Source organism: Perca fluviatilis, chromosome 4 (genome assembly GCF_010015445.1).
Source record: "Perca fluviatilis chromosome 4, GENO_Pfluv_1.0, whole genome shotgun sequence".
Classification (NCBI taxonomy): Eukaryota; Metazoa; Chordata; class Actinopteri; order Perciformes; family Percidae; genus Perca; species Perca fluviatilis.
In genome coordinates, this window is record NC_053115.1 from 17,510,458 (window position 1) to 17,523,408 (window position 12,951).

At 39.1% G+C, this 12,951-nt stretch overlaps 2 protein-coding genes across 2 annotated transcripts; both read right to left on the reverse strand.

Annotated features, from left to right (window-relative positions):
* Positions 1-639: 639 nt before the first annotated feature.
* Positions 640-6,663, reverse strand: necap2 (NECAP endocytosis associated 2). Its single transcript, XM_039798147.1, has 8 exons — positions 6,415-6,663; positions 5,072-5,172; positions 3,257-3,361; positions 2,445-2,526; positions 2,075-2,183; positions 1,786-1,930; positions 1,593-1,683; positions 640-1,428 (listed from the first exon to the last, which is right to left on the reverse strand). The coding sequence occupies exons 1-8, from the start codon at positions 6,507-6,509 to the stop codon at positions 1,383-1,385; spliced, it is 774 nt and encodes a 257-aa protein (XP_039654081.1). The 5' UTR covers positions 6,510-6,663; the 3' UTR covers positions 640-1,382.
* Positions 6,664-7,417: 754 nt separating this feature from the next.
* LOC120557633 (SUZ domain-containing protein 1-like) lies at positions 7,418-12,658 on the reverse strand. Its single transcript, XM_039798161.1, has 4 exons — positions 11,962-12,658; positions 10,254-10,303; positions 9,880-10,149; positions 7,418-9,780 (listed from the first exon to the last, which is right to left on the reverse strand). Exons 1-4 carry the CDS (start codon positions 12,010-12,012, stop codon positions 9,669-9,671), a joined length of 483 nt encoding a protein of 160 aa, XP_039654095.1. The 5' UTR covers positions 12,013-12,658; the 3' UTR covers positions 7,418-9,668.
* Between the last annotated feature and the right edge of the window lie 293 nt (positions 12,659-12,951).

Below are 12,951 nucleotides of genomic sequence, written 5' to 3' on the forward strand. Positions count from 1 at the left end.
AAAACTTACACCATTTAGGCTTTTTAAAGTTTGTTTTTAGACAAAAAGGGTCTTATTTTCCTCAAATAACCAAAGTCTCAATTGTAAAAAACAATGAGTGCCACTGATCTGGTAAACCGTGACCAAATTTATATTAGGTCGATAGATTGATGTGACAAAATCGCTCCACAGTCAGAAGAATCAGAGAAATCCTGTTAGCCTAATGGTCTGTAATACTTGATGAATTTTAAATACTGTTCAACACGTTAATAAACTCAACAAACTCACATTTAACATGGTTTAAATGTATTTAATAAGTTAGTTATTTAAAACAAGAGACCCTGTTGCAGCTGTGAAGAACTCTACACTCACAAGCCTACTAGTTCACTAATAAAAAGAAATCAAGAGTCAATGAAATATATTGTTTATTTACAAGAAGACATAAGTTCATATTTTATACATTTCAGATAATTTTCAGAAAGGCACTTAATCAAATACTCGACGCAAATTAGCAACAAGATTGAGGAAATTTCTATTTGGTAAAAGGCACATTTTTTAAAAGCAACAAGACATATGAAGGCCATACACAAAAACAATCATGAACGAAATATGTTCAAACTTTGAATGACAGACAAAAAATGGCCAATCGGGACTTTTTTCCCAACACCATGATTACAAAAATCTGGGTATTTTTTTAAGGAAGGCTTAAGAGGTTTAACGTAAAACTAATCAAATATCAATATAGCTTTGCAAGATCTCTTGGAAATAATGCAACTGAAAACCAAACACACACACACACACACACACTAGTTAAAGCTAAAGAAAACATTGATACTGTAATGGGTAAACTAACTTTCCCCAAATGGTAAAAACAACTATGAGATGAGTGGTGCTGGTGTAATGAGATAGCAGTATGATGGGAGCACGATGTTGTAAATCACAATCAAATCTGATTCTGGACAGACTAACAGTGACTAGGAATAGATAATAGAAATAAAATAAGGGAACATTTGATTTTAGGCAATGGATAGACGTTTTCATCTGGCTATTGTAATGAGAATCTGTCCTTTCAACCATCACCATCCACATTTGTCTTGAGGAGAGCACATTCTCCAACAATGATGATTTAGGAGTCTCTCCTGGCTTCTAAAATCAAACAAAGATCCCACTTCAAAAGCAGAGTGTGACACAAATATAAGATTATAAAAAAATATGTACATGTTTACGGTTTGTTTCTCCAGAGTGTGTGGTCTCTGCGGGCTATAGTTTATGTGAACATATTCTTTAAGTGCAGCCAGAACAAATGAGCCAGTCAAGTTTGCCAACAGTTCCTCTCTTTTAGTTTCTTTTTGCCACAATCATCCGGTCCATGGAATGTATGGAACCTGAGTATTTCTCACCACTCAACTAAACTGCACCCATCCTGATTTGACAGCATCTTTACTGGAGCTGTGGAGGAGAGGGGTGGAAGAGGAGCGTGATGGTGATGATGATGATGATGAGTGCGAAATAATCAAAAACTAATTATGTTAAAACAAACAAATGTGACAGATTGACAAGATGGATTAGTACACAGACAAAAAAATACTGGTGACATTTTGTGAAAAACTTACTTGGAGCCTGCAGATGTGAAATCTCCCCACATGTCGGAGCTGGGTGGGGTTGCAGGGCCAGGGGACCCAAAGTCAAAAAGAGAGGCTGGATCTGGAGAATAACAATTATTGAAAGCATGAATACAGTTTAAATCATGTGAAGATGTTTTACATTTTTTTTAATTTTTATTTGATACAATAGCACGGGGATCACCAGTGTTAGCCTGTACAGCTGAGACTGTCTGCTCTCCCAGAGTGGGCGGTATGACACCTCCAACCTTCACGCCTGGTGGAGGTGGGAGTAGACCCCCACCCATTGGCCGGGGTTTGGCTCCACCTGCATCCTTCTTCTTGATGTTCTGTGATTGACAGAGTCATGAGAATATCTGAATATCTTTATGGTTTAATTAGTGGCTCTTTTCTTCATAGAATCTGTCAACGTTCAATGTAGTATTTATTCCTTTCAGTAATTCCTTTACATCGGTGATGTTGGAGTGACTCACCCCAATGCTGATCTTGATAGTCTGTCCCTCTTTGAAGCGAAGGTCCAGCTTAGGTGCTGTGCTCTCAGAAGCTTCCTGTTTTGCGAGCTCACCTTCTTGCTTTACCCACCTTTAGAAACAGTTTGAAAGCATAATAATTATTATTAAAATAATGTTAATAGAGTGGGTCATTGCAGTAGCAAGATACAGATGACAAAAACATCAGTATTGTAAACACAACCATCTACAAAGGTTTCGTGTGTGGACTTGTTTTACACTCATTTAAGATGAAAAATTATTGATATGCACAATGGACAAATGTGCACCACACAAAGCAAATGTATTTATTAACAAAGATCAGATAGTAAAAAGGCTATGTAAGATAACTTACTTAAAATGGTCTTGCAAAGCTACGTTGAAGTCAAATGAGTCGCCACGATCAGCAAAACCCAGACCGATAAAAGCATGACGTCCTTTATAAAAGTAATTGTAAAGACACAAGAGGATTAGGGTACCTCATGCATCACATGATAAAAGATATACAGTATATAATACACATTCCTGCAGTAAATGAGAGTATGGGCCTGTGATTTACACCATTCAGCCTGAATGAGACTTTTACCCCTGGAAATTACAGAAGTCGGGTTGTCTTACACTTAAGACTAGATAAATGCTATAAATGGCATCTTGATGTAAAGAAAAAAAATCCCTTTTAACTTCCATCTACTGACACTTGATAACTTCAGTATAAGACAGACAGAGTTCCTGTGATTGACTTGAGAAAATGGCCAAAAACCAGGCCAAGTTAACCTTAAGACTTGTGTCACTATGATATCACATTAAGGATCATGGTGATCAATGAAGCAGACTCAAAATAATTTTAAGTAGCCAAGACACACAGTTTTTAAAATGTAGAAACCGACACAATCCTTGTCTGTGAAAGGCTAATGCAATATTTCACTTCCACAATTCAAATCTGAATACTGATTCTCTTGAAAAAGAAAAGATGTACTATTAATCTAGTTATGACCAGTTGCACACGGTCAGTCATGTTTTTCTTATATAATTTAAATAAATTTCTACATTTATATTAAAACTGATAATGTTTTTTTCTCTAAATGTGAAATAACATTTAAGATGTCTTTGTCTACAGTATATCCGCCTACTTCTTATTTCCAAAAGTCTCTGATGAAAGTGTCTTACCATTGCCATCTTCTATCCGGATCACAAAATACCTGCTGGAGTCTGTGACTGATTCAACTACACACCCTGGATACTGTTCGACTGGAGCTTGGGCAAACAACTCCCCTGCAAAAAAACAAATAGACCAAATGGTGCCTTAGCCCTTGTGTTGTCTTCCTGTCAACCTTGAAGAAAAAAAAAAAAAAAAAACACTCTTTCTCCAACGTTTTTGACGCCTTTTTGTTTTGTTTTTTGCTTTTTCCAACGTTTGAAATTGTAAAATTTTTCTTCTACACATTTTCAGCATTTATTTCTACGTCCCGTATTTTCTGATATAAAACATGACCCGAAGTCAACACAAGGGTTAAGGTTATTTTCTGCATTGGGAGTAATCAAGTAAAAAGGTTGGTTGCAAAGGACAAAGAAAGATCACACTGTGACAAACACACACATTTTCTCTATGATAAATGTGACTGGAATTGTATAATTGGCAAGTCTTTCCAGGGATTATTTTGAATTGTTAACTCTGAAAAGGGCAGCAGCACTACTTGCAGCCTCTAGTCTGCTGCAAATTCACCAGAGGAGATACTCACCTATACAACTACAACCCAAACTGAACCACGCATTTGTAACTTGAGCACATGCTTAGCAAACATGGCAGGAAAACTAGAATTACCGCCTCACGGTTGTATGGCTCCACCAACCATTCAGTTTACATCCATGTCTAGGACTCCTATTACACGTATATGTACCTTCAACCCAGCAGCATAGAAGATCTATACAATCACCACAGTTCAAGGTGGGCACCCAAGACAAGTGCCAAGAAAACGTTTTTCTTGATTTATGATCAAATCAGTCCCATTTTTGTATGCAGGGTGGTTTACCAAGCTTGGGTAATTTATTATTCCTTTTAATCCATCAGAGAATACTACTGCAGCCAGGTTCACTCATGCTGTGTACCAGTGTTTTAGTACTAGAGATCAGTCTTGGTCTGGAGACGAGTTTTTGAAGGTCTCGGGTCTCGTCTCGGAATCAACCACATTTTTACTCCGTCTTGTCTCAGTCTCAGATAAAGAGGACTGGATTTTATTTTAAGACCGGTCACTGCCTTTTGGTTTTTGATACACTTATGGCAATAAAAGAGGAGAATGAAGAAGAATCTTTAGTTTTTTTATAGGAATGTGGATCTTTCAGATAAATTTGAGGAGTGCCTATGGTTAGCATTTTCCACATTTTATTGTGTCATGCGGTGTGGGACTTGCCCTGCCTTGGTCCTGGTCTTGACTCTGTCTCAAGCCCTCAAAGTCTTGGTCTCGTCTCAGTCTCGATACACTCTGGTCTTGGTGATGACCTGGTCTCGGTTTAGGTGGTCTTGACTACAACACTGCTGTGTACCATATGTTTCAAGTCTCAAACATTTTTGAACCACCATCTTGTGCCACCTAATTGTGAATGCATTTGATCCATGTAACACTAACAAAGCTAGACAGAGCAGACAGGGCAATGAGGCAGTCTCACCGTTTCATGGCTAAACTGGTGAGGGTTTCTCACCATCTTTCTGGCTACACTATCAAGTCTTCTCTAAAGTTTAATGGAAATGATGGCTCACTTTACAGTTACTTAAACAGTCAGCGTTTTACTTACACTTGGTACTCTGGTGGTGGTGAAAGTTAAGAGACTCACTTAAACAAGTCAGTTCTTCTTGTAAAAGGTTGCGTAAAAACTTAACTGTAAGAAATTTATCTTGGGGACATTAGTTAAGAGACATACAAAGAATTCATGTGGAGAATTATGGACACACAACATTTGTCTTCAAGGAGATGTCAGTTTGTTTACCTGTGTTTTTGTCCTCTAACTTAATGTAGGCCATCTTGTCTTTAGCAGTGATTTTCATCCTACCACTCCATGCAGGTTCATCCAGCTTCCAGTCAGCAGCACTAGAAAAACAGGAAGCACACATCTCAACATGAAAGTGGCTGACTTGATCACTGTTTTTACACAGGCAGCCGCAGCTTTTCACAGCAGGAGGAAGTGAAAATAAAAGGTTTCAGGAAGACTAAAATGAGGCTTTCGTGTGACAAGAGAAAAAGCAAACCTCAAGGTCCACTTAGAAACTTTTTCAGGTGCTTTCAACCACTACTTGCGGTCTTCTTTTTTCATCATGAGATCTGAGCAAATCCGATCCATGGAAGAAGACTGTGGGATAAAGTGGAAAGCTCTGGAAAAGGCTAGTAAGACCTTGAGTCACGTTTTTTTGTTTTGTCCAACTACTGTTTCCAAGATTCAAGAATGAATGCCTAAGAGAGTTTCTTTATGTAGAAATACATCAGGCTGCTTATGAGCAGTGATAAACTGCTGGATGATCACTCTTTCTCGGCCTGTCACATCAGAATTGGACTCAACCTGACAACAACTTAATTTATTTTAAGAGAGTATAAGAGGCCGTCAGTTAGGTAGAAAGGTCCCCTAATCCCCCCCTATCCCCTCTAGCTAACGTCAGATAATGTTTTCATAAATGTATTTTTTGATAATTTTGTCAGCAAAACAAGCACACATTGCACTTAACTGGCTACAGTTTTGTCCATCCATTTATTGTTGAATTAATCATCACGCAAACTCAATTTACTGACACTTCGTGGACACTTAGCTAAAGTTCGTTAACCGCTAGCATTAACTACAGAGCTCTACATCCATTATCGGACATATAGCTACTGAGCCCTGCCATTTTTAAACTTTCAACGCTTAACATTTATCAGCAATGTCATAATTTCTAAAGTCGTTGACAACTAACGTTAACTTTTTAAATGGCAGCAGATGTAAGTCGCAGTCAAGGAACTTTTTGTTGACAAAGTCGGGATGATTGTGTCCGACGTAAGTGAGCAAATAACAGTTAACGTTATAGCAGCGATGTGCGTTTGGAAACAATGCTAACGTTATTAGCGCATCTAGCGCATGTATCAGCTAGCTATGTCTGTAGTCCTTAGTAGATACTGGCTGCGTTGGCTGCAACCGTCACTTTGCAGGGAAATAAAGAAAAGTTAAAAGACGTCCTAACAAGTGCTTGTCCGATAATGGATGCATCGAATTAAATTAGCTTGGCGACGGACACTTGCCTAGCAGCCAGTGAGACTCGTCAGCTCACTGCTTTAAAAACGTTTTACTCTCTTAGCTCATCTTACCGATATCCACGGTTAGAAGCCCGAGGCGGGATCCGATAAACATGAACCTCGGGCTTTACGCAGAGCATTGACTCATAACTGTTGTCTTCTGCCATTTTGTCCAGTTTTACTAACTATCAGAAGAACCAACTTCCGACTTTCAATTCACACCTCTCTACTACTGGACCCTATGACTGGACCAGGCAAGATCCCAAAAAGAGCCGCGGTGCTCGATGCAAACAGCGCCGAGTCTGGTCAGGATGATTTGAGCAGTGGTGAAGTTCTTCTTCTTCTTCTTTGAGGTTTTACGGCAGTTGGCACCCATCACTGCCTCCTTCAGTTTTTATAATCATACATCCATGGTTTTACCCTCCCTCATGTTCCATTCATCTTAAGCCGAATTTCCAGTCCAGTCACTCTTAAAAAACTAAATAACATTTTCCTTCCTTGACCACTTCTTCCACACTGTAATATACTTTTAACATTCGTGATCTGTTCTCCCTGTTTCCTGTAATTGTGTCACCATTTCTTGCCTTTCCCGTGTACATGTTCTGCATGACAGAAGCACATGCTCAACTGTTGCATCTTCCTGGCACAAATCACAAAGACCCTTTGGATTTTTTCCCATAATGAAAAGTGTAGGCTACTGTTAAGGTTACTGTGCCCAATTCTCAGCCTGCTTATTGTTACTTGCCCTTTCCTTGTTGTTCCCCTACCCTGCGTCTTAACATGCCTACTCTTTTTTGGATTGAGTGTTAACGTCTTCCTTTTATTGCGTTATCCCAATGCTCCTGCCACTGCTGATTTACCTTTCTCCACACTATACATACACTTAACCCCTAGTTGCTCCAGAGGCGTGCGACCTCTGACATATATAGCAATTGTAAGTCGCTTTGGATAAAAGCGTCAGCTAAATGACATGTAATGTAAATGTAATTTTCAGTTTAATCCTATCTGTTTCACAATAAGTAATTTAGAAACAATATATGCTTCAAAGTCATCCAACTTTCTGCTCAAGAACCAACAAGTTTGAAGTGTGTTTATTAAAGGGTATTCAAATTTCATTTGTTTTTCAAGTTTCAAAAAATAACAATGACATCAAAACAGCCTCAAAGTAGCAAGTGGCTGTGAATGACTGAAACAAAGCTTCATGTGTGTGGATCACATACGGGATGGGCTTTTGCTTTTAATTATCAATTTAAAATGATTACAAATCTATTTTATTTCAATCATTGAAGCTGATCCTTTGGTAATACTATATAAAGTAAACCATGTATATAACAATAATAGTGATGTTGGAGCTGCAATGGACAACTTATATTAGTTTAAGCCATATTTACTGTATAAGTATGCTGTAAGTGTAGAAGCAAGTTGTTTAATTTACCATTAATCATACTTTAAATCCATCACTTTCCTTGTGAATATTTCCAATCAATGGTTTTACTGACACTGGAAAATATTTGGATAAATTACGGTCAAAGCAGTCACGGAACCCTTCGGTAAGAAAAACATTATTGCACCCTTACTGAGTGTGATTTTCAATAAAATAATTAACCTATCACTAGGGCCAAAAAGCTTAAGATTACCAAGCACTACCCATTGGAAAGTGTATGTATGTAACCAGGGATCATTTGTCATTTAAGGCATACAAGTGTCAAAGGGCTCAAAAATCGTCAGTACTGGTAACTCATCAGTATTTGATGAGATTATTGATTTCATGGTTTGCAAACTTTTATTTTCAATCAGTGGCAAACAATGGTGCAAAGTCCGTTTTGTGCGGAAAAACACCCAATGAAAGACATTCATCAAACCAGGCAGCGGAATTTGGCTTCGTTCTAAAGGACACAAAAGATGAGATTTCTAATCTTTTTGTGATCATTTATGTAGTTTTCACCACAAATTTCCCTGACCCTTTTCAAAATTAACGCAATTATCATGTGGCTGTATCATCCTCCATGCTGAGCATCAAATTGTTTTTTTCTGAAGACCAAAGATCTTAACGCAATCAGTCAATGTACTACTTCAACTGGTGCCAAAACAGTTCAAAGTCCTCCATCCTAGGCAGATGCAGTGCAGTTGGCCGTAAAAGACGTTCCAATTTAGCCATTCTGATTAGAAACAGCAAGGCAACACACACATGGAAATTTATGCACGATAACGTAAGATTTTCCATTCATGAATAGGTCTGACTTTTTCCACTTTGATAAAATTTTATATGACACTACCAATAAAGTTTCCTATGCAGGCTACATCATCTAATCTCTGATACACTACTGATCTCCTTACTTAAACATACTATGTCTCGGCAAAACAACCCACAAACATGAAGAAACAATATCAGCGGTTTGAAACAAAAGCTAATTTAAAACAAAACACAGCACCGGTAATTAGGCAATATATAAAAAATAATCCAGGGAGTAAATTCATCTTTATTGCTTGAATAAACTTAGATTTAGTGACATTCTGTCCTTCCGATCTATAATCTTTGGCCACAGGCTGCGTGCCCACCAGGCATGTAATTCATAGCCACCACTGCCAAACCGAGGCCTGTGGACTGTGTAAAGTGCTGGCTGGGCCTCTGCCATTGCTATGCAACTACAGTATTAAAACGCACTTTAAGTACAGTGCACTTTTACACTAGTGTTGGATCAGTGTGACGTTCTCTCACCTTGCACTTAAGATGCTGAACACACAGTAAAATCCCAGCACTGTCAAGCACCTAATTTCCACTGAACCCAACAAACTGAGGCCAGCTTCCCGGTGGACACCCAGCCATGATCCAAGCTCCATCAGTGGAAAGGCCAGCTTGTTCGCTTGTACCTCTCCGGGGAATTCCCAGATTTACGAGCTCTCCTTATTCTCCCTGAAGAGACAGACACCTGATGCCCTGGCACACGGGCGGCCAATCATGCTTAAAATCATAGGGCACCTCATGGTACATCAAAGTATCACAGTGTGTAGGGATGTGAGGCAAAAGCCTGTTCACAGTGTGGAACAGAAGGGGTTTCAGATCTTTGGCTGATCTCTGCCAGCCCCTTGCAGCGTTCCACAGAGGGAAAAGACAAGGTGAAAGGCAAAGACCATGCCAATAAGCAGAGTAGAGAGAGGGTGGAGAAGTTCATTTCAATCCATGCTACGTCATCATATTTCTAAAGTCTGTCAAATTTTGTGTCATCCCACCACTCTGCTCTTTATACCACACACAACCCCCTTAACTGCCACCCTTTATGCCCTCTCGGGGAGGCAGCTGACTCCCTGCAGCAGGTAGCTCCTGCTTATCTGCAGAGTCGGAAGCCTGAGGTGCCATCTGGACCAGTGGGCTGGCGGATCACATTATTGTTTGGACGAACTGGTTCTGATGGTTGCTGCACGCTCATACGAGCTGGCCTAATGATATGAGGAGAAATAAAACATAAATAAATTACAGTGTTTTTTCACATCTAGGCATTTTAACTACACGGAGAATTAATTGTTGTAATTTCTTACCTGTCCTGACATGGATTGTCCTGAGGCGTATCATCTGAAGACGCACTACCCAAGATCCTTCTTCGGGCCTCCGCGTACTCTGCCTCCCGCTGGGCCAAAGACTTCATCTGCTGCGAGGGACGGGTCGAGGATGCAAGGTTTCCTGCAGTACCGTTATTTGAAGGACGTTTCAAAATTCGAATTTGTGGTGGGGGTGCTGCAGGCAGAGAGTCATCCTGGATTACAATAGCAGTTCGAACAGGTGAGCCACCTGAACCCAAGCTGGACTTCCTGTACAGGTAAAAAAGGTAATAGGATTAAAATTACTGGGGAAAAAACTTCTATGCAATCTTACCATGTATTGAACATTTTTGATAAATTTTCTCTTTACTTACTTTGCCTCCTGGTTTATTTTCAGTTTAGCCTCAAGCCTTCTCTCTATTTCCTGAGGAGAAAACATACTTACACATTATAACCTTTGTATTACTGTTCAACAAGTTAATTATCCGTCTCAATGACCTGTATAGCAAACATGTTCATGAGATCCTGATTTCTAAATTGATGACTGGTTGCTGGAATATAAGAAAACATGCTTTTGATAGAGATGACATATTTCAATCATTACAAATCAACATACATACGTTGGAATTTATATTTAGTGTTAAGCCAATTCAAAGTCAACATCTTAAACTGTAAACATATCCCAGTATCAGATCATATCAACACGTTGCCAGCTGGTGGATTTCAGTTTGCTCATCAGGATAAAAAGAAGAAAAAAAATGGAGCAACTCAACCATTACATTATATCCATAATAATAATAATAATAATAATAATAATATCATGTACTGTCACAAAAGTGACATGGACATGTTTTTGCATCCACTTAAAATGTAACAGATAATTTTATCACAAATCAAGCTGGTTCATCTACCAACACACACTAATCAATGGTTTTACTGACACTGGAAATGATCAATTATGTTCAAAGCAGTCATGGAACTAGGGCTGCTCGATTATGGGAAAAAATATAATCATGATTATTTTGGTCAATACTGAAATCACGATAACTTAACACGATTACTCGTTGACTTCTGGAAATATGTTGCAATTATTGAACTTAAAAAACAGTGGGAAAAGTTAAATAAATCAACGGTAAAAAAACACAACTGTGAAATTTGCCTTAATACTTTTCCTATTTAAACTTAATTGTTTCATTCAGAACACAAGAGAAAATAACAGTTTACTTGCAAAACGTAATGACCTAAATAATTGTTTTTTTCGCCTATTCTGTTTTTGTGATCATTGGGAGCCGAAATCATAATCACGATTAAATTTCGATTAATTGCACAGCCGTAAATGGAACACTTCTGTAAGAAAAGCTTTATCGCACCCCCCTAACTGAGTGTAATTTTGTATTTGCCCAACACTCAGCTATAAACTGTGCCTCAATGACAGGAGTCATCCAAAAAAATAAAATAATTAACCTATCACAAGTGAACAAAATGCGTAAGATTAACATGCACTAACGATACCTTTTGGAAAGTCAATCAAATCAAACTGGTTCAATCTACCAAAACACGCTACTTCTACACTACACGAACCTGCTAGATCTATTTGCATATACTCAAAATATACTATTTCAAAAGCCCTAAACATACTACACAGGTATGGTATTGTCATGGGTATTGTAATGATTCAGTGCAACCTGTCATTTCCGCAATGGGCGGGTCTAAAAAAAATGGGGGAAATCATAGGAAAAAGTCGACTTTGTAAAAATTAAGTTTTTTTATGGATATTATTCGGGATTTCCACAGATCATAAAATCGTTTTGTTGAGTAAACAGAATGACATTAAGCCAGGCTCAGTCCCGTGTCGTTATGGGACAGCGAGGCCTGCAAGACTCAGTCAGGAAAACACGCTGCATTTCTTTGATGAGAAAACAAGCCGAAAAAAAACAAACAAAAAAACATGTTTACATCAGGTATTCAGGCGCCACAAACATGTAGCGAATCGCGGTCGCGGATTCTTGCTAGGTGACTGGCAAACTGAAATAAAGTTGTAATCTTGTTCATAAGAATATTTTCACAATTAGTGTTTCTCACCCCGCTGTCCGCTGCCTCTTCCCAGCTCTCTGCAACCTCTTCATCCTCCATGTTTAACAGATCTGCTGGCTGGTTACCTCTTCGGCTCCACCGGCTAACTATCTCCCATCCACGCAGAGGACATGGGACGGTGGGCAGAGTTCACGCAGACCCGCAGGCACAATCTCACGGGCTTTTGTGTTCGGATGAAGGCTGAATAAATAAGTTCGCAAACCGGAGCTTGGCCGCGTGTTGGCCTGCTAGCGTAACGTTAATGCTCTACTGAGGACAATTCTTCCCCCCCTCCACCCCCCGCCTGCCTGCTACTTTAATTTTGGCGTAAATTAACGTCAACCTCGGTAAATCAACCGGCTACCGGTGTAGCTAATCTACACGCACCTCAGACGGAAAAACAAGTTTTGGATTGTTGACAGTTGTGCTAGCTAGCTAGGGTTTACCACTTAAGCAGTGCCTCTTGACACAGAAAGGGAAATGACGTTATATTAACGTTAGGAAATGTAACGTTAGCGTCACATTGCTAGCTTTCAACAAGACAATCAACCGGCAAGATTAAGTAACTGACACTTAGCTAAAAGTGAGCGATACGCTCACTCCACCACACTACTTGTTGTTTTTTGGTAGAGAAGACTGAGAGTTGGATAGTGAGGTTAGCCCATGGATGTAGCCTCGCAGCACTTCCTTTCAACACCACGGTCAGTGACCACTGGACAAAACAGGCTAGCTAGCTACATAGCTAAAGGCCCAAAGTGAAATATTTTATTACCCGTCCGTTTGCGGGGATCATAGACTGTTAATATTTATAAAAAAAAAGAAAACTTTATTTATTTAACAGGTGTTAATTAATATTTACAGTCTATGGCAGGGATCAGCAAAATACCAAACTTTATAGTATCTAATTAGCAGTTGAATGTGGAAATGAACGGTAGTGACTTGAACGCATCATCAGAATCAGAAATCATAAACATTTATTGCCAAGTGGCATGTGCATGA